This window comes from Sceloporus undulatus, chromosome 3, assembly GCF_019175285.1.
Source record: "Sceloporus undulatus isolate JIND9_A2432 ecotype Alabama chromosome 3, SceUnd_v1.1, whole genome shotgun sequence".
In the NCBI taxonomy this organism is placed as follows: Eukaryota; Metazoa; Chordata; class Lepidosauria; order Squamata; family Phrynosomatidae; genus Sceloporus; species Sceloporus undulatus.
In genome coordinates this window covers 235,408,383-235,431,280 of record NC_056524.1, presented here as the reverse complement: position 1 = coordinate 235,431,280, position 22,898 = coordinate 235,408,383, and the positions used below count along the sequence as shown (strand labels likewise).

The following is a 22,898-nucleotide window of genomic DNA, read 5'->3' as shown; positions in this document are numbered from 1 at the left end:
CCACAAGCAAGAGCCATCACTTCTTTAACCAGCTTCAAAACGGAGTTGAAAACCATCCTGTTCCGAGAAGCCTTCCCAGGCATCGCATAATTGTTGCTTACTATCTGATGTTCTGTTGTTGACTGTTTATCGATCCATTTCCTGTATTGCTATGTACTGTATATGTATTATCCTACTTGTGAGTATGTATTTTCCCTGGATAATGATTAACCTTCCATTTTGAAGCCAAGCCCTCCCTTCAGTCCATCTGCCTTGGTCCAGGCCTCGGAGGTTGAGAGGAACTGCTGGACCTCTTACCCTTTCCCGTCACCACTCCCTTCTCCTTCTGTGTCATGTCTTTTTAGATTGTAAGCCCGAGGGCAGGGAACCGTCTAACTAAAAAGATTGCATGTACAGCGCTGTGTAAATTTACAGCGCTTCATAAATAAAGGTTAATAATAATAATAAAATGGCTATTGATTACATAACAACTTTTTCTGCTTTTAGAAAACTTCTTCTATTAATTCTACTATTATTATTTCTACTACCATTACTATTACTAGTACAGGTACTATTACTTATTCTAACACTGGTAATGCCATGGACTCCTTGTGCTCAATATATTCTCATCATCAAACAGCAATGAAGTAAGTGGTAACACATTCTCTACCAGCTCAAAGTTCTGAATCATTTTCAAAAACAGTTCATTTTCAAGAGCCATTTTTGGCTACAACTGCACTGCAGTGGAAAACCATGAGCTTCTGAAAAGCAGGAAGATTCCCACTCACAAGGAATGTAATATGTTACAATCAGCTTATTTATGCAACTGATATGAAGCATTCCTGACCACCAACAGAAGCTACTTTTCTGAAGCCTAGGAAAGGAGCTAGAAGCTTCAGGGAGAAATAATCTATGTATTACAGTGGGCCTTTGGCATCCAGGACCCCCCATGGATACCAAAATCAATGGATGCTCATGTCCCATTAAATACAATGGCATAGTAACATGCGGTCCCTTATATAAAATGGAAAAATCAAGGTTTGCTTTTTGGAATTTTGGAATCAAGCTACTGATGTTTGACTCCATGGATAAATAATCCATGGATATGGATGGCCAACTGTATAACAGTTGCACTGATGCATAATTCAATTTTGTTTTTGCACCAAAAATATTTTTTGCACCAAAATTATTTTTTTAGAATTTTGTCTGTTGCTGTTGTTGTTTCCAACTAACAGCTACCCTAAGTCCGCAATGACCTTTTCATGGGGTTTTTCTTGGCAAGATTTGTTCATTTCTCCAAAACCCACAAATAACATGACAAATGGTCATCCTGTCTGGGGTATTCTCCAAATTGTAGTTGAAGCAATATATTTTCCAAGTTCTGATCTGGCAAGGCAGAAGATATATTTAGAGTTGCAGTAGACTTGCTGTTCAGGTTGAAAATAGTACCCAAATTCTTAAAAAAGCTACCCACCGCTGACAGAAGTAATTAACCTTTGCACACTTTAATAATTTAGAGGAAAACAGACTGTACGATTTTCTGCTTGCTCAGAGGAAAGAAGGAAGCAACTAGTCTTTATAGTTATTCAATAATTTAAACAAGCTATTTATGAAATACTGTTCATACAAACCTCCTAGAAATCTGTGAAGGGATTCCACATAGCGACGGTAACTTCCTGAGTCATTTTTGTTTAGTGAAAATTCCAGTGCATTTTCTGGCTTTGGTGAAATCATAAGACCTAGAAAAACCAACAAATTACTCCATATCATCTCTCTCTTTCTCTCTCTCCCCTCTCTCTCTTTCACACACACACAGAGAGAGAGAGAACAGTTTTTTTAAAAAAGCAAGATTTTATTATCTGTAATGAAACAAGAATAAAATAACATACATTTTGTATTAAACATTAAATTCTCTAACCAATTATTCATTAGGACACAGTCACTGGCACCTAAATAAATGGAACTGCAAAAGGAACTATACTGATTTCAAATTCTATTTATAGGTAAAACATACAATAACCTATTGCAAAATATGACTGATGTATAGCAGTGAAAACATTTTTAAGTATCCTATTAAAAATTATGGCTGGAATCCTTTATTACAGTGTAAATTACATAACTTTACATATTCTTAGATATTTAGCAGAGCCGCTAAAAACTATGTTACTGAATTATGAAGATGTGTAATAAGACACCAACAAGAGTGTCCCAATGTGCATTGGTCACTTTGCTGGCTCCCCTATGTGCTGATATAAAAACAGTCATTTACTGTATATATACATTATAGAACTGTCCAATTGCAATTTCTGGAGACATAAATCCACTTATAAAGACATAAATCCGTAACAGGATTCTGGCTGAAAAAATCAGTAGTGTACTATTAAAAAACCCTGCAGTCAGTTCCCCAAAGCCTACTGGAACAGAAAAATTTTCATCTGACATCACAGAGGGAGCTAATCTAATCTTCCTAGCAAGGTAGTTCTGGGGCCTGAGGGCAGCTACAAGGGAGGCCTTCCTCTGTGGGCCTCCCCAGTGGCTTCCAGCATAGCAAGACCAAGAGAAAGGATGCCCCTGAAGACTTCAGGGCTCAGGCATGTTCATAGAGTAAGACAGCCTGGGTCACAATTTGTCCACTTCCAGTCTATACAGAAGGTCTCAGTCCAATTAAATGCCTGGTGTATGCTGGTGGTTTGGGGATAGGAGCCCAAATTTATGACATACTTTTCCTTGTGTGCAGCAGCATAAATGGCACTTTAAAGAAATCAACACTACAGTACTATAACGATAGTCTGTATCTTCCCTCAAAACCTGGTTTGGGAATCAGTTTGAATCTAGATTTCAAGCCTAACTCAAGAGACAAGCACAAACTTTTGCATCCTGTCTGCAACTATTATGCTTGCCACAGTGAGCAATTATGCTCGCCCTCTAGTAAGCATGACAAGCAACCTTCCTCCTTTTCTACTGCAAAGGTGAGCAAGGATTATCTCTGCAGCTATGTACACAGGGGGTCTTGCAGCTAGATTGCAAAACTGCCTGGGGTGCCTTGACCACAGACAAAATCAGCAAGCTCAGTCTCTTTCTGACCCTGGTGAACAATAGGTGGCCGTGCTTCTTGGTGGCAGTACTCTGAGTTCTGCCATCTAGCAGTGATTGAAGCCAGTATGCAATTCACCTCTTGCTCCTACACCTCCCACAGCATGGGGAGGTTTCTTCAGCCACTGCTTGGTAAAAAGAGTAAAATTGCTTTGCCAAGCTTTTGTGGAAGCACGCATGCTTCCTGTCTGCCTTTTTCATAAAAAATGAGATGGTCTCTTTGTTGTGTGCATCTACTCATCTCCATCAAGTAAGGTGGTGGGGGGATTTTGGCTCAGCTGGCAAGGTGAGCCATGAATTTTCCTTTACACTGAAATCAAAATTAACAATCTGTGTTTTCCTTCAACCAGGAAAATATACTGAGCACAGAAATTTTCATTCTTGAACTTTCCAACCAGTACTGTGAGAAGGTTATCCAATTAATCAGAAATGCAAGTTTCTCCCTATTACTGAATGCTGATGAATATTGTATTACAGAATATAAGAAAATATTCAACTCATTCTTCCCTATGCTATGTATTTGCTGACTAGGTTTTCCTGTACAGTCATCCTTCCACTTTCGCCGATTTGAAGTTTGCGTCCCTTGCCTGGCGAATTTCCATTTTCACGGGGGGAGGGGTCCCGAACGGATCCCTTGCAAAAACGGAGGGGTGACTATACTTTCACTTTTGTCTTCCACCAGTATTTTTGCTATAAGAAAATGGCTGTTTGTTAATTTGCTCTGTTTCTTTAATAATCTCAAGATATGTGGGAAGCTCAAATGTTTACTTTAGCTCACTCAATTTTGACAAAAAGTGGTTTTACAATAAGAAGCAGTCAGCAGTATAAAGAAATCTAAAAGCTTAGTATAATGCTAACCATGTTAGTAACTGCCCTGAAGGCAAGAAAACTGTGTAACAGAAACCTAGTATTGATATCTGAGTTTGTACTGTCTATCTCTATGTGTATTTATGAAAAGAAGGGTGCATACATACCTGGACTAGAAATCCGGTCACGATACTTGGGTATATCACTACTCAATGTCTGAAGCATAACCCACATTGTAAATGTAAAGAGTGCAGCTAGGAATCCATAAAATACGAGATAAAACAGCAAAATTAATCCTGGGGGAAAAAAAATGAATATACATTAGCAAAATGTTTTTCAGTAAAGTGCTGGAAGTTGGTTATCATTTAGAACCCCCAAAATTTATTGAAATTTGACATCCATCACAATGAAGCTAGAGGAAATACAAAATACTGTTTCAGCTGACTCTCAATACTTCTCCCAAAATCTTATCCTTGATATTTCAGTTTTTAAAAGTATTTTAAAAGAAGCCAAATGGTGTTCATTTTAGAGTGTATGCAGGGGGAATATTTTGTTCTATTATAGCAAATATTTCACGTTAAAATCTTTGAAACCTTTCTGATAGAGTGATTCTTTTCTCCAAATTATAACTACCTAATAGAAATGGATTAGAATTAAATCCCATTATGTCAGAAAAACATAATTACGTCAATGCGGCAATGCAGTTGCTTTGACAGTATTGCTGTACTAGTTTCAGTCCTAACAGCAATAGCTCAAGACTAACGTAAGATGGAAACATCCATAAATTCCATGTAGGTGGATAGGATTCCAACAGGCAATTGAGTTAATCACAACAGAACATGAAAAGACTATACAGTTTGCCCTCAGCAGACTTGCCACCTGTGGATTTAACCATTCGTGGATGGCTAGCTCGTGTTTTAGTTAATGGCGGCTCATGTGTGTGACTGTGCTAACACGCACACTGCACTATTACTTTCAATGAGACTTTAGCATGCACAGATTTTTGTATCTGCGCCAAGGGGACTGGAGCAGATCCACTGCAAATTTCTGAAGGAAATACAGCATCATGTTATAACATTCTGCTTTCATATCTAGAGATCTGAGAATACAAAAGTACAAATCAAGTACTGGGTACATAAACAGGAAGTACTGGTAATGAACTAAATGAACATTAGGGAGACATGGATGGATGGGATGGAGCAGGTTGGGTATGCTTATTCAAACATAGATTCAGAGTGTTACCTCTATGAAGGTTCTGGCCTAAGTGTCAATCAATGTAATATGATGCATTATCATTCTTAAGGCACATAAGTCCCTTTTATCCCATTGTCTAGAAAATCTATTTTAATGGGATCCCATGGGCACATCTGCAAACTTCATTAAGTGCATTTATTAAGCACCATGACAAGGTGGCTACACTGGGCAAGCATGATCATTCCAAGTTTGATAGTGCAACAAAACATCCATTTTATAGTAGGCAAAGGGGTAAAGCTCAGAGACATCTAACTCTATCCAAGACACTGAGTACTGTACTGAGAGGAGATGAGCTCTGCATAGAGAAACAAATATTTGACTCTACAAAATGCAATCAAACATCTAATCTTACAGAGAAGTAAACTGTGCCAAAACTGGATTACAAGACAAGACTCCGCCACCTTATCTGAATACAGTTTTTTTTCTGCTTTGTTTTTGTTCCAACAAAGCATACACATCACAGAGAATAATCTCTGCCAATCACCTTTCTCTCCATCTTACTGTTACCCAAGGCACACTCCAAATCTCTCCTGGACAACTCAATCCTCTTTTTGCCACCACCATCACCAGAATTGTTGGAAGCTGCAATTTAACATTTGGAGGGCCTAATAATTCTCATCCTGAATGACAAAGTACTTCCCCTTTTCCACATTCCAGCCCCTTTCTAGTTGCTGCTCAAATCAATACAATGGACCCCATCATGCTTTTAAAAAAACCCAGGAATTACAGCACTTCTGAGTGTTTCTGAACATTGGCCAAGTGGGGAATCTTGTCCCCAAAACATTTAAAGGCAAATTGCTCCTTAACATTGTGCAAAATGACTGTCTTCTTCGAAGGGAAAGTTTCCTAGTCCATCCAGTATGGTGGAATCTAGTGCCTTGTCCTTAACCTTTCCACTAAGATATATTATACCTTATGATACTCAAAATAGCAGACCATGGAGGGTTTCCAGGAGCTGGTGTGAATTTGGTAATAATATAACACAAATGTATTATTAGTCCCTGGAACACTAAAAAAATATTGCTAGTCTATCACATAAAATAGCTTGACAAGCACTCTATCGTACTACAAAGGCAATCATCACAATTCTATGTCAAGTTCTGATTAGCTGGTAATGCCACTGTGCTACCAATGTGAATTTGTAATTTCCAACTCTGGCTGAAATATAATTAAGTAGCTGGTAGCAGAAGCAAGGACAGACAGTGTGATGTAGTGGTTTGAGTGTTAAACCATAATTCTGGAAATCAGGGCTTGATTCTCCACTCAGCCATGGAAACTCACTGGGTGACCTTGGGTGAATCACACACTCTCAGCCCCTGAAAATCTCATGATAAGGTTGCTTTAGTGTCACTAGGTCGGAAACAACTTGAAGGCACTCAACAACAAGGTTGTAAGCTCAAATAGAAGGGCAGAAATTAGTTCTCTGGAAAGAACAGTGATATAGGCCAATACAAGCTGCTAAATTAGGCATGTATATATCATGGTTGAAGATCAAGAAGTGCCTACTTTTATTGGAGAATTCCATGATGCAATGAAAGTTAAGCTGCTACTTACAGAAGGGCATCCTTTGCTTCTTGGAATATCTGATCTGTTGTTGTGTGCCTTCAAGTCATTTCTGACTTATGGCAACCCTAAGGTGAACCAATTACAGGGTTTTCTTAGCAAGATTTATTCAAAGGTGGTTTGCTTTTACCCTTTTCAGAGGCTGAGAAGGTGTGACTTACCCAAGGTCACACAATGGGTTTTCATAGCTGAGCAGGGATTCAAACCCAAGTTTCCAAAGTTGTAGCCTTGTGTTCAAACCACTACACTATGCTAGCTATTTGATTACACCTTAATATTAGACTGGCATCCCAACTCCAATGGGGAATTCTATGGGGTGCTAATTTATAAATATTAAACTTCTTCTATGTATGGCCTACTAACCCTATTACTTTGTAAAAAATAAAGAATGATACCAGTGTACCCGCCCCCAGTAAATTCTTTTCCAACCTTTCTTAAAAACATTTAACAATCATTATGAAGCATTTTTTTCTGGTAAGTTTGTCTCTGTAATCATAAAAGCTATTTGACAGGGAAACAGAGGATAACTTAACATGAATAAAATTTTCTTCATGCATGTAAAACAATTACATCACAAATATCAAGTCAGCCAGCTGACATGTAAAGCTGAACCACAATTTTGTATTTAAAAGATAAGGTGTAGTAAATGTCAAACTCACATGGTCCTATTGTTTACTGAATTGAAAATACGCAAACTTCATTATATATTTATCTAGCAATCTTATGATATCATTCATGGCCTCCGTGTGGTCTATGAAACTCCTGGCAGGCGTCTCAGAGAGTCCTGGCCCAGAACTGTCTGGGTGATAACACTGGATGGCTGCAGAGGGGATTCCCCTCCCCGGCCACCCCCTATGCCCCTGCATCAGCAAAATGCTGTTCAGAGGCTCCTGATGTGCCCCTGCCACATGCAGGATGAGCATGCTAGCATTGGTGGCCGCTCTCCTATGCAGTAAAGGAAAAGTAGTGGAGGGAAAGTAGTGGGGGGGAGGAAGGAGATAATCTTATTTTTCCCCCTTTTCAGTCTCTCTCTCTCTCTTTTGATAAAAGAAAGAATAGTAGAGGGGGGTACGGTGAAGAGGAAGGCAAAATGCCAATTAGAGCAGCTGTAGTGACAGACAAAAACACATCTTGCTAGGAATACAGGCAAAACCCAGACTGGGGTAACCTGTGCTACTGGATGTTCGGCCCTTCTCTGCTAGAAAGGGATGTGTCATAGGTAAGTATCAATGTATCTTTTTAATAAACCCTTTGAACTGCAAAAAGTATTTAAATAGTCTAATTAAATATAGTGGGCCCTTGGTATCCACTGGGATTTGGTTCCAGGCCCCCCTTCTGGATATCAAAATTTGTGGCTGCTCAAGTCCCATTATATACAATGGGTTGGTACAATGCTGTCCTTTATATAAAATGGCAAAATCAAGATTTGCTTTTTGGATTTAAAAAAAATATTTTCAAACCATGGAAGAAGTCGGGGGGAGCAAAAACAAAAGACTAATAAAGACAAAACATGATGATTATATAGCTGACTCTAGTGAAGCCTTGAGGAGTTATTATCATTTTCAGGCAACAATACAGATAAAGTGTTGAGAGTAAGGAAAGGACACAACCTATTTCTGGCCCTGACTACTGCTTTCAGACGCCAAAATTCCTGAAGGGGGGGCACTTTCTACTCCATCATCTGGAGGAAAAAGGTAGTGTGTTAAAGCAACAGTAAAAATGAAGGTCAACAAGCCTTTATCCATATGGTACACTCATGCATCCAAACAGACCAAGATAACAGGCTCTTTCAGTCACATGCACATACACTATTCTCTCTTTCACAACATCCCACCTTCAGAGGGAAGTACAGAGTGTCAAAAATATCTTTATAATTTAAATAATATATAGTAATGAAATTGTAAAGGTAATTTCCCAACATGCTGTATATGTCTGAATAAGGCAGCAATCTAATGTTAAAGTAAGAAGGTTATAAGTGTTCTGGTTAAGTTGACGGCATTATATATTAGATAAAAAGGAGCTCTGTGGCACCTGAAAGACTCATTTATTTCTATATGAGCTTTCATGGACTACAGCCCATTTCCTCAAATAGAGGGTGAACAGCCTCAGCAGACAGACCTTTATCTGAATGGCAGGAAGAATCTCGAAAGGAATGGGAAAAAAACAACATACTGGCATAGTGATAAAATAAGAAACAGTCTTAATGGTGGTTGTGAAAGAATAGTTAAAAGGAGAAAGGTGGGTGACATGTTTAAAATCCCAACTTAAATTATTAAGTAAACACATGTACAGCACATAAAAATCGTTGTCTTGTAGATATGGCTTTGGTATGGCTTCCGGACTCTTAGGACGCATGCATAATTTAAATAGCATACCTCCAAATTGTCCTGAAGCAGCTTTATTTTGGCCTGTCTATATGGGGCCGATATTTGTGTACAATTAGTGTGTGTAGGCCATTCTCTCTATTCCCCACGACCCCAGGAAAGAGATGTGTACTACCTCCTGCTGCTGTGTGGATTTGCTGCTTGCTACCTGCATGTTTCATCTCACCTGGTGGACTGCTGGCCTCAGACTACTTCCTGCCAGGACCAGGACCCAGGTACCCAGCTGGGAACACCGGTTCCCCTTGGGAAGGGGATAAAAGCCGAGTGCCTTCTGTGGCGGGCTTGCTGCCAGCAGGGTTCCCCCTTTGGGGGACCGCTGGAGGGGAGAGTATATTTTAATATATTTTAATGCAATTAATTTAACTGCATTTTGATGTTGGTATTTTAGTTAAGGTAAAGGGATGAATTTTAGTTGTGGATATGTTATGTAATTATTTATGCATTTTTGTAATCTGCCTTGATCCTTTGGAAAGGCGATATATAAATAAAATTTATTATTATTAATTTATCATTGCATCCACAGTTTGAAAATATTTAATACACACACACACACTCCAAAAAGCAAAGCTTGACTTTGCCATTTTATATAAGGAATAGCATTTTACTAACCCATTGTATAGAATGACACCTGAGCATCCACAGATTTTGATATCCATGGGGGGGGGGAGGGTTGTCTTGGAAGCAAACCTCAGCGGATAACAAGAGCCCACTGTAGTATGCTGAGGGCACTGCTTACAGAAGATGACACTGGAAGATGAACAAGCAAAAGTGCTTTTGGGCACTCTCTTGTACAGTTAAAATAGATACTGTATAATTTATGTTGTGCAGGCTGGGAAAGTCAACAGGTTGTTTCTTCAAGAGTTGACACCAATTACATGTATACTCAACCAATGTCCATCACAGCTAGTAAAAGGAGCCAGTTGCAGTTAAGTGAATGGTAGAAGTGACATATGCTTTGTTGTAGAAAGATATGGGATATCATCACACCCAAATGCAATACATAGAGGGATGTTGAGTATAGGTTGGAAAAGAAGGATAATGGCAGAAGCTAGGATGAAGGACACATGTGGTGGCATCAGAGCAGAACAGGGAAATCGCTTTAAATGTGACTATGATGAGAGGGTTTCTTTTTTTAAGAAAGGTAGGACAAATAACAAGAGAAAGGAAAAGATCAGAACAGAATCCGAGAGCTCTCTCTAATCTATACAAAACGTTTCCACAAAAGCAAAGTTTGCAGAACAGAGGCATAGCTTCTCCACAAGCACAACTGCCCCTGTACTTTTTTTTTAAAAAGGAACCACCTCCTCTTAAAACTAAACTGAACAGAACTAATGACCATCCTCCTCTTCTTTCCCTACCTCCTTAGTTTCTTTTCCCCCCAACTCTTGTCCTGCAGCTATTTACAAAAACAATTGCTCACTTCTATACTTCAACCTCAAAGAAAGATTTTGTCTTACATATGAAGAATGAGAAGAATAGTGGAATATATTGTAGGTAGCAGATGCAGAGAAATGAGAAGAGGTTGAGAAAAAGAGAATGATGCGGGGAGGGGGGAAGAATAGCAGAAAGGGGCACCTATAGAAGTACTTTGACAATTCTATGCTTTGCTCTTGTTTGTCTAATGACTGAACTGAGTACACTGCAACAAAGTCATGTCAGAAACACTAACAACATTTTCTTTTAAAAAATATAAATTACTTCTTTATAAAAAATATTCTTGATCTTTTGATCACCAGAGTTAAATCCATGGTTGCCATGGCAGCTGTAACTGTGAACTTTTGACAATGAAGCTATTATTGTTGACTGTTGTTTTTCCTTCACATATACAAACTAATGTTTTTCTAAGTACCTTGATCCCCTCACCCAGTATGCCAGAACATCCATTTTCCTGTGGCATATCCTTTTGGCTGCTATATTACTAAATCTACTTACTTATTAGATACAGAAATCAAATGTTTATCAATCCTGCTTGTATGATGTAAAGCAAGTGTACAAACTTTTCCTTCTCATGGATGATGGCTTGAGACCTGTGTACACACACACACACACACACAGACTAGCAGCAGCATTCATATTTCCCCGCTTGAATGGATTTAAAACACATTCTTTCTGTCTCCTATTCTAGTGGACAGGGTGCAATATGGAAAATTTCTGAGCGATGGATAGCTTTTCTATATCCTCTCCACAGCAACCCTACCAAAGATGCTATATTTTCAAAAGAAGCTTCATTCATGGCCTATTCCAATAATACACCCAAGCACTTACCACAGCATGAATGATGGCAAGAGCCTTGACACCAGGGGGGAAAAATACACAGATCAAGTGTACAGTACCTATTGATCATATGCTCTTGGAGAAAGATACGATGTACATCCAAATCTATAAGGAAAGTTAGCTCAAATTGGTATCTCTCTCCTTTGAGGAGAAATGTGATCCTGGCTAAAACAATTAAGGCAGAGCAGGTTTGGATGAATTATGAAAGCATAGGGGGAAGGCCTGAAGCATAGGGGGAAGGCAGAAATGTACAATCAATTCTAATGCCAGGTTACACAGTCATCCTGGTTAAATATATCTTAGAAGTAAGCTTCCACTTTTGCGCCAGCTAATGCTGGACCTTCCATAAGTCTGCAGGCACACTTCTTTTTCAGTATGATGGATTCCTCTTTAGCTAAAATGAAGACGTAAAATAGTATGCCATGAGAATATTATGTGCTGCATAAACCTGCAAAAGTCAGAAGCTTTGCACTGAAAATACTTGACTAGGAAAACAATTTAATAAAGCATATCTAATTTTCAAACAAATTCAAATATTTATTTTCAAGTTACTAAAATACCCTCAATGCTTGCAAGTATTTCATTACCTTACTGCATAAATTTCCCCCAGCACTGAAGCATGTTAACATATTAATTTTAGCACACTTGATGAAGTGTGTGTTTAAATACCTGCTTTCTGGGTTTATCAACCTGAAAAATTTAATCTGACAGATTTATATTACTGACTGTATGTAACAATGCATTTCTAAAACTGGGAAATTCTACAGAGAAAATGCAGCAGTGGAAAATTTTCTATTTTTGAAGATTTTCCATTGCACATCACTGCCGAGCATATAAATACATTTTTAATTTGTTGCTTCCTGTCTTGCAAGTCTTTGAGCTCAAAGAAAATTTTAGTTTTTAAAAAATCCTCTAAAAGTGAAGTAATTTACGGCTTTGGATTGTAAAGCCCTCAAGATCACAGTACTTTAACTAGTTCTCTCATAAGGACGCACTGCAACTCTCCCTAACTAGGACATGCTTGCAGTGGCATTCACAACCACACCACGTTGGATTTAGCTACATGGTTATCGTTACCAACATGTGTTAACACAGATAAGGAATTCTTAGCAATGTCTCAAATTTTTACCATTAAATTACAGATCTGTCATAAACATTGGGATCGTACAATCTGAAGGAAAAATTAAATGAGATTTCTTAGCAACTAACCTCCTGAAAGCTGTAATGCAATTCTCAACCAACTAGCTAATTAGAAAATTACTTACCATCAAATCTAAAAGCAAGCACTCTGCATCAATTCATAATCCCACCCCCTACATATATACAATACTAAGGTATTTGGTTTACTCTAACAAACAAGTGTCATACAATCATATTTTTAATATATATTATAGCATATTAGTTACCAACAGACAGTCTTTCAATATACCTCTCTCACATATTCTTCAAATATTCCACCAATACCATACTAGCATGATTAATAAATAGAATGGTGTCATATAATATTTATTCAGAGGAGGTTTATCACTGCCTTCCTCTCATGCTGAGAGAATGTGACTTGCCCAAGGTTGCCCAGCTAGTTTCCATGGCTGACCAAGTATTTGAACTGTACTGTAGTCTCCTGGAGTTCTAATCCACCACTCAAACTGCTATACCGTGCATGCTTTCCACATATACTTTTACCTTTTCCTGCATATCTTAACAGCTGTGATTAACTTCTAATGGAAGACATTTTAAAAACTGTAGTTGGGGACAGCATTGCTACTTATAATCTCCAGCCACTACAGTGGCACAACCACATTTTAGAAGGGATAGTGCATTTTCAAAGCTTCCCTCTAATATACCCCATAAACTGGGCTCAAGAGGTAAGCGATAGGAAAAATTATAACAACTTCCAAATGCAGCCTGTGTATAAGTACACATATGGAAACAGAACATTCCTGGATTGGTTCAGAAGAATACACCCATGTTTGAATAAACTATGTTGTTTTACCCTAAGCAATGGTGTAAATAATGGACAGGAAGGAAATGGGCATGAAGAATACTCCATTTTCACTACCTTGCCTTCCTGTATCTCTTAGCCTATTACCCTTACAAAGTGTAGAATAAATAACTTGGGCTACAGAATGGTTACTGCTTATGAAATTGGTGTGATGATACCATAGGACCAAAACTTTCCACACATCCTTCCATGTCAAAACTGCTTGTTCATTAATTGCCATTTCAAGATGCAGATTGCTCCATTTCAAAATCTGTTTACTCAGATTTTGGAATAAATCCAAAGTACACTTGTGCCCTGTGTCTTCTAACATTCAGAGACAACACTGCACACCGCACATCCACTATAAACCAAGGCCCTCCACACCACCATTCAAAATATGGTGCATCCATTTCCCCTGCTCTCTAAATAGGCAGGGAAGCTGATTGTAAAAGCCATCTTGCTATGACATTTTTACAGTTGGCCCTCCACAATTTCAGTTTTGACATTTGGGGCTTTGATTATTTGTGGATTTGATTAATATATTCTCCCTAGGAATCTCTAAGGAAGCTTTGCTGGAAGATGACCACAGAGTTGCACTGGAAGACCTCGAGATTACTAGAGAACATGCTTCTCAACATTTGTAGGTCCTCCAGCATGATTCCATGGTCCCACTTCTGGCAGATGTCGACCACAGAATTGCACTGGAGAACCTAGAGATTCCTAGAGAGGTGTTCTCTCAAGTAAAAACATAGTGTTTTTATTTGTGTTTTTTCCACTTTCACGGGGATCCTGCACTCCTAACCTCAGGGAATGTGGATGGCCCACTGTAGTTTCAAGTTAGAATGCTTTCCCCAAGATTAATGTAAGTTGTTATCATTTACCCATAGAGCCTTTTACTTCAACAGGGAATGTGCAGTTTTTACAAAATTATGGAAGATAAAAATGCGGGTCCTATCTATGCCGGCTGTAGGAAAGTCATGTTTTTCTACAATCTAGCCCAGGGATGGATAGATTTACATCACAGTGTTTAAAACAGAGACTTCAATCACTTACAGGAGTACTATTCAAAGTGGGGGTCCTTAGATTGGTGCCAGTCCATGAACAATCTACTCCCAGTCCCTGGTGACCTTTCAGGAAAACAGGAACTGTAGCCAACAGGCAAGAATATGGTGCCAGTCCCTGGCACAATGGGGAAACGGTGCCAGTCATCCACATCAGATACCTCAAGAAGCACTGATTTAAAGAACCAACAATTTAAGGCCACAATTTCATACATGCTGTGTCCTGTGGGACTTTATTTTACATGTGTAAGATTTCCTCTGAGATATGATATCTCTACCCCTTTCCCTAACACTGTTTTTCAGGTAGCCCACATGAGGTAGCCCACGTTTTCTCCCATGCAGAATGTTATCTGCTAAACATGAGAATAAAGACACACCGCAATAACACATACACAGAATTTCCAGAAGCAATAGCAAGGAACATTTAGTAAGCAGAACAATTTCCTACAAGATGGGAAATAAATGTTCAAACATAATACTCCAAGGCCCCTTGCATTACCTGCAGGTAACTGAGGGCTGAAACAGATAGCCTGAAAAGGGAGGATTGGGGCCACCCCCAGAGATCCACTCCTATTCAGGCCAGTAAAGGGCAGTTTCTGGGCGCTCCAGCAGCATGTGGCATGTAAAAGCCATGCCCCCGGAACATCTTGAAGTCACTCCTGTTTAATAGGCCAGGGCAGCTTCAGGACATCTTGGAGGCATGTGGCATGTAAATGCCTTGTTCTCAAGCCGCCCAGAAGGCAGCTTTACCAGGCTGTCTGTTTCGGCTGTGAATTGCCCAGCCTTTATTTCTCAAACTCTAAAATTTAAAAGGAATACATCCACCAACATCATCTCTCTTCACTCACCCACTTTAACAGGCTTCTCAATTCCCTTCAGCCTCAAGAACCCCATCTTGAGCAATTAAGGTCCATGATTATGTCCCAGACAATAATCATTTCTTTCCCCCTGAATCTGGGGTAAGTGAATGAGATGGGGGTGCATTGCATTCTTTCCTGTAGTGGGATGGTACTTTCAATATCACTGGCACCCCATCCAATTCACATACCAGAGATGGCCATGAATGAATGCTATGGATTAACTATATAGAAGATGGTGCTGTTAGTTGCTGGAATTATTCAAAATTCGGAAATTCACCATACTGCAGAACTGCTCTTTGCAAGCATAAAATGAAAGAATGTAACCAAGTCCTGGGGCTTAATACATTCCTGGAGTTGGCGAAAACTAGAATATAGAATATCCCAGTGCTAGTGATGATTTGCAAATCTGACAGCCATTATTAAGGATATACATGTTCACTAATTTGTCATAGCATAGCCCAACAACTGACTCTATTATCATTAACTGTAACATAACAGCATGTGGAGAAAATAAAAGCATGCATTTAAAGTATAGACATACATAACAAAGCCTCTGAGAAAGAAGCTCCTTTTTATGACTTTCTTCCTCATACTCTGTCAAGCTGGAAGTTATTTTAGGATTGTTGGCACTGGGAGGATGATGAAGGGTGGCTAGAGAAACACAGGTCTGAGGTTACAGCAGCATGTCTGCAGTAAATAACACAATAAAGCTTGAGCAGGAGAAATGGCATTCTACTCTAGCCGATTCTACAGCAACTGCCTCCAGAATCCCTTACTGAGCATGCATGAACAAAAGTGAAAAAAGAGGAAAGTAGTAAGCCTTCTTCACCTGCTACTCAAACATGTTAACGAAACATACGGTAGATCTGTATGTTTGACCACCAAAATGGAAATCATAAGAAAAGTGGAGAATAGTGAAAGAAAAGTTCTCCCTGAATGAATTTTGGAAGAATGCTTCAAGTGCTCTCTAGAGAATTCAAAAAGTTGTTTACTTATGCAGAGCTTATCTGATCCAATTGTTTCATTTCACATGTGCATACTATACTGTTAGCTTTGAAGAACAATTCTGCTGAAACATGTTGAACTGCTCTTATTTCTTGTTGCTTAAGGACCTGTCTCTATTCTTTGCATATGATTTCTATCTCTGGTGCCAAATTTTCTGTTAAAGAAATAATGCCTCAGAACACATCTATTTTATTAACGAAGGTATACCTGTTTGTACTTTTCTTTAATGTACATTAAATTCAGGTATCATTCCAAAATGCACTATTTTATGTCACTGTAAGTTACTGTAACTGAATTAATTACAATTATTTAACTTGTTAAATTAATTCTGTAAAAGGATATATCCTGACATTTGCTGTAGGCTGCTCTTTGAGAACATCTGGAATGTGACTGAATATTTTTAGCCCCCCTGAATCCTGACAGAAAAGCAAGATATAAATAAATAAATGTGAACACAATTTGTTGGTGTCACAACAGGCAACATCCAACAAAAGGTATACTCTCTCTGCTCGCTATGCTCACAACAGTTTCTAAATTGCTGAGGAGACTGAACTCTAGTTAAGGGTTAAGTTTTTCTGGCCTAGTTCAGCCACAATATCACAATACTACAGTATATGAATTAGATGTAGCAAGCCCTGGGATCATATGTGACCATTAAGATATCAGAAGCTTTCCTCTTCCTTTTTAATTCAGTTTAACTATGGGTAGTGGAAACCAGCTACCTATAGAAACCATGGTTGGAAGTTGACTTGGTTCTGTTAACCAGATTTGTCAGATTCAGATGAAAGGAAAAACACAACTGATGTAAATGTGTCCAGGTTCTTCTCCAGGGCTCCACCAGACAGGAAAGGAGAGCATGCCAGCTCAAGGCTCAGTCTAGGTTGCATTGCTCACACTAAACTATGGTTTAGCACCATATCCAAGCTGGCACATAGCCTTTGGGGGAAAAAATTTAAGAGAAAATACCAACTGTGATCACTTCTCTTCATCATTACTTTTGTTAATGGATAACACACAAGATACGTTAAAGAATGGTCAGGGCAATGGAAGTTATAAGTGAAACAACACATGCAGGAAAAACGTTGGCATTTGACTCAGGTTTCATGTAAAAGGACACGGTTCACTGCCAAAAAGAAATGGTTCAAACTGGTACTCCAAACTAGATTCCAGTTTTCAATTTACAGGAAGGATGGGAATTTTCCTACCCTCCAGATGTTTACAACTCAGGCATTCATCACCACTGGCTATGGATGTTGGGAGTTCAGCATCATCACAAGGGCCACACAATTCCTATTCCTAGTCTTCATCACAGTAAAGATTATTTTCAATTTTTAAAGGCACTACTCTGAGTGCTCCTCTTTTTTATTGACTCTATTGCACTTTTCCTTCTGACCAGAACCCAAAATAGCAGGAGTAAATAGAAAGTGGATTAGGATTAAGCTAATGAGTTTGAATTCTTCACTTATCTCACAAGATATACAAAACCTGTTTCCCCTCAGTTTCCTGACCTCTCACAAGATTAAATCACCAATCAGATTGGGTAGGCAAAAGAATTTGCTAGGGAAATGGTAGTAATTGTGAGGTCTGGACTCTGGAGAAAACAAATCTCTGTGTTACCTTCTAATACCATCAATATTGGGGAAGGGGGTGTTGGCCGAAGGGAGGGTTGTCGTACCTTTATATTTAAGATAGCATGTACAACTTTCATGATCAGAATCCCTGGACTGTATTTTCACATATATGTAGCACTACAAGTTAGCAAGCAAGGATGCAAGATTCAATAGGACTAACCTCTTACTAGGCATTACTGCTTATGATTGCCCTGCAAGTTACCTCATAACCTCTTTACACATTAAGGAGGATAAATATGTTAGTAAAAATGTAATCATGTTTGTGGGTTTGATTTTATGTATGTTGCTAACTGCTGAACTACTGGAAAGCTTACTTCTCTATCAGAAACAACACAGAGAGATCTGAAAGCTGTGTTTTGTTATTTTGTACACTCTTCCTTAGCTAGAATTCTGATCCCCAAACCCAAAATTATCTATATACGGAGCTAAGATAGTGACACCTTTGCTTTCTGATGGTTCAATGTGCACAAACTTTGTTTCATGCACAAAATTATTAAAAGTATTGTGTATAAAGTTACCTTCAGGCTATGTGCATAAAGTATATATGAAACATAACTGAATTTCATGTTTAAACTTAGGTCCCCTCCATCTCCATGATCTTATTATATGTATGCAAATATTCCAAAATCTGGAAAACTCTGAAATCCAAAATACTTTTTGGTCCCAGATATTTTGGATAAGGGAGACTCAACCTGTAGGCATATTCCTCTGTGTCTCTCTGCCCTTTAAAAGTGTTCTCTTTATGTAATTGTGTTTAACAGCCAAAGAAGAACATGTTTTCACAGATGGATTCCATCCATTCAGAGTCAAAATATATGTGACAAAAATGTAGTTGATTTTTTAACAGATGTGAGAAATATAAACTCCAGGCTGTGCAGAATGAACTCATTCATGTTTAGATACAAAATTTACATTAAACGTAACACTCCTCCTCATTTCTTGTGGAATCATTCTTACAATCAGAAAACCATTTTTGTTTACCAAATCATGCAACACAATATTTATACACTGTAAAATTAAGTAATGCATTACTCAAACATGGAGGTTTTGGTGATGTTACAGTTTCAGCCAGACCTAGGCTGACCTAAGCTCATGATCAGGGCACATTCTCATCACAGGATCACCAGAAGCAAAAGCTGGCTTGATGGCAAAGAAGCAGCATAGCCAGGGGGAACAAAATCCATTAGCTACACTTGATCTTAGCCTAAAGGCTGAGACGCGATAAATGACTCCACATGACTACTTTTAAAAGAACTTTTCAAAACGGGTAGGAACTGCTGTCCATATGGACAGACTCCTCTGTGCCCCTTTCAGTCGCTCCTCCTTTGCTCCATCCCCATCCTGGAAGGAAAGCTAGTGACTGATGGAGTGGAAATTTCCTCTCTCATTTTCAACTTCCAGAGTAAGTGACAATCAAGAGGACTTTATTTCCCTGTGAATAAAGAAAAACTCACATCACAGAAAGCCTTCTTTCTGACACATGGCTGTGGCAACCAAGCATGCATGGCTATGCTGCTTTCGCTTAGAGCATGTGCCCAAAGCGCATCTGCTAACCAAGTCAGGAGTACAACTTGTCTTGTGCTTAAGCCAATGGTGAAACACCCGCTTGCTCTGGTATGCGCTGCATCTCAAGTGCAGAGTCGCCTGCCAAAAATGTAACGGAAACCCTAAGGAAATTTCAGTCTTAATAAGGTTTAAAGTCAAATTGGGTAAGAGAGGGAAAACCCAAGGAAGCATTGCATCCTTTCACAGAGAGACACGATTGGAAGATGCAAATGATCACCAGAGAACCACATTTAGGGGAAGCTCAATTGCCAATCAAAGCTCCCCACTTTTCTGTCTCTGTGCCTCTTGCCTTATGGAGACCTCTTGAGTTTTCTTAGGCAAGGAATGCCAGAGATGGCTTTGCCAGCCCCTTCCTCCGAAAGGTAGCCAATGGGGTGCTTCTGGGCGGTCTGCCTCCCAAGTACTAACCAAGGCCGACCCTGCTTAGCTTCCAAGACCAGGAAGGTCCGGTGGTGCCTTTGTCGGAGGCTCTGTTAGGCTCCCTTGCCGACTTAGGCTGAGAGCAGCATGGCCAAGCGGCACTCTCTGGGCCTCAGGGGAAGGCAGGGGCAAACCCCTGCCATGAGAACCCCAGGACAGGCAGCCAGCCAAGAGAGAAGGCGGCCACCCCACTGCCTTCCTCCACGGGCGCAGCCTGCCTTCCTGGAAGCCCCCAGCCTGGGAGAGGCAGCCACTGACCCCCGGGCAAAGCCAGGAGAGGAGGCCCTGCCCTCTGAGAGCCCCAGGGAGGGAGGGAGGGAAGGAGGGGGCTCCCCACTGAGGCAGCTGCCTTCGGGGAGAGGGAGGAGGTGCCTCCGAAGCCTCGGGAAAGGGGGCCTGGGGAGTCAGATGGGGACAGCGCTCCGGGGAACAGGGAGGGCCTCCGTCGGGGAAGGAAGGAAGGAAGGAAGAGGGACGCTGGTCAAGAAAAGAAGGGGCCGTGGGTCACCGGGGGAGCAGCCGAGAGAAAGGGAAACCGGCGGCGGCAGAGCAAGGGAATGGGGGAGGCGAGTCAAGGGGAGCGGACACGCGTCAAGGAAGGGGAAAGGCACAGGCCGAGGAAGGGGTCGCCGGTGGAGGCATCGGAGGGGGCCAGAGCCAAGGCATCTGGCCAGGCAGCGCCCTTCCCCGCCCCTGGCCCTCCTCCGTCTCTGCCCCGATGGGTCTATTTTTAGACCCGGGAGAGAGGGAGGGGTCCCCGTGGCCTGGCTCACCCCAGCTCTTGGCCGTTCTGCCCAGGAACTCTCCGCTGTTGGGGTTGTAGATGAAGTGCCGCCACTCGGCCATGGCTTGGCTGAAGGGCTTCTTCTCCTCCTTGGCCATGGCGCGCGGGCGGGCGGGCGGGAGCCGGAGAGCGAGGAAGGGAGACAGGCGGAGGGATCCCTCGCAGGGCGAAGGCGGCGGAGGCGTCGGTTCCTGAGGAGCGCAAGGGGACCCTCTCTCTCTCTCTCTCGGCGGCGGCGGCGGCGGAGCAGAAGAGAGGAAGGGAAAGACAGGCCCCTCTCCGCCGCTCGGGCCCGCCTCGCCACGCCCCCTTCGATGACGTCAGCGCCCTCCCCGGCCTATCCGCGCTCGCCATTCCCTCCGCCGGCCCGACCCTGTCCCTGCACTGCCACCTGCTGGCCGAGGCGCCACACTGCGGCCGCTGCTGGAGAGCGGCGCCTCCTTCTTCCTTGTATAGCCTCAAAGAAGCCTCTCTTCTTGTCAGGAAGGAAGGGAGGAGGGAAAGGGCGGCCTCCCCGCTTTGGAGGACGCCGAGGTCCCTTGGGGTCAAGGGCAGGGCAAAGGGGGCCTTCCCGCCCTTGGAGGCACCTCTCAGCCCTCCCAGCCATATAAGGAGCCATTTCTGGCCACGTTTGTTGTTGTGGTGGTTGTTCTTGTGTGTTGTGTGCCTTCCAAGACGTCATGGCGACCACTGCCATGGGTTTCAGAGTGGGATTGGCCCATTGGCCATCCTCTGGGGCTGAGAGAGCGTGCCAGTGGGGTTTGAGACTCCAGCAGGATTCGAACTCTGGTCTCCAGGGTCAGAGTCCCAACGCTCAAACGATTACAGCACGTGGCCCCATTAAAATAATGCTGCGTGCCTTCAAGTCTTTCCTGACTCATGGCGGCCCTAAGGCGAAACTGGCACAGGGTTTTCTTGGCAAGGTTGCCATTGCCACCCTCCAAGGCTGAGAGAGTGTGACTTGCCCAGGCCCACCAAGTGGGGAATTGAACCCTAGACTCCAGAGTTGTAGTCCCACACTGAAGCCAACGTGCCAAATAATACAAGAGGGAAGAAATCTGATGACGTCTGCCATGGGCCTGCATTTGGCCAACATGGCGGTGGTTGTATTCTGAGTACGGAGGGCTATCCATGCAGGCAGCTCAGTCCTCCGTTTGGCCAAGAGATACTGAGGGACAAAGTTTATCACACGGGAGGCATTTCTCTTAATTTCGAATGAAAAGAAAGTGGGGCCAGAACGCATTCACCTGGATTCACTAGTTCAGCGAGTTTACATGAATGCGAATTGCGTTTGAACTGACTTCCCATTGCCCAAAAATAGCTTGCCATTGCACAAAATTACATGTGGTAGTCTATCACGCAATAATGCTAAATCCCATGATTGCGTTCGGATTGCCATTGGATTATGCTTCCCATTTCCCTTGTCTGATAAACTCCAAAGCATTTTGAAGTCCAGGAAATTTAAATTCCATTAGCAAACAGAGTATTATTCTTAACAACTTTGCCTGATGAAGAAGCCAGGTCTGCCTTCATAAATAGGGCTATATGGCCAAAGAGAAGGCTTTATAGAGTTTTTAACACATTTTGCATTTTAAAGCATGGCTGTTTTAACTTTCAAAATTGTTTGTTTTATGTTTTTTATTGTTTTAACAACAAAATGCTTTTGTATTGTTTTTAAATCGTATTGTTTTAAATTTGCTATTCACCACTTTGAGTCCCTGCAGTGAGAGAAATTAAATCATCATCATCATCATCATCATCATCATCATCGCTATCCCTCCATACTCAGAATACCATCACCAGCAGCTTGATAAAATGCAGGCCTGTGACTAACATTGTCAATTTTTTCCCCTCCTATATTATTTTTAACACCTTTGTCTGATGAAGAAGCTAATGGAGCTTTGAAATTTTGTGCATTTTGCTCACAAGCTAAAGCTGACTTGATGGGAAACAGCAGCGTATCTAAGGGTAAAAATCCACTAACTACAGTATACTACGCTTTGTGTATTCTGGGTGGCGCAATAAAGGTATCGCTGTTTTGTGGATTTTTGATGTCATTGTACATATAAGGAATGAAATGTTGCAATAGCCATGCTGAAAGAAAGAAGATAAACACATATATCCACTCATCTCTATAGTCAAATTCAGGATGTATTGCAACACAGCTTAAATAGTAATTTGTAAAGAAATGCACTGGCTGTCCTCAAATCACTTCATTCAGGAGTTTCCTTGTAGA

General features: G+C 41.0%; 1 protein-coding gene across 1 annotated transcript in view; it reads right to left on the bottom strand.

The window, feature by feature from the left end:
- The window catches only part of ATP1B3 (ATPase Na+/K+ transporting subunit beta 3), a 41,125-nt gene extending 20,290 nt beyond the window's left edge, over positions 1–20,835 (bottom strand). Inside the window, exons 1-3 of the mRNA XM_042458742.1 lie at positions 20,652–20,835; positions 4,047–4,175; positions 1,611–1,718 (exon numbers count right to left, since the gene is read on the bottom strand). Coding sequence (XP_042314676.1) covers positions 1,611–1,718; positions 4,047–4,175; positions 20,652–20,760 — 346 coding nt within the window. The 5' untranslated portion in view covers positions 20,761–20,835. The remainder of the gene's footprint in view (positions 1–1,610; positions 1,719–4,046; positions 4,176–20,651) is intronic.
- Positions 20,836–22,898: the final 2,063 nt, after the last annotated feature.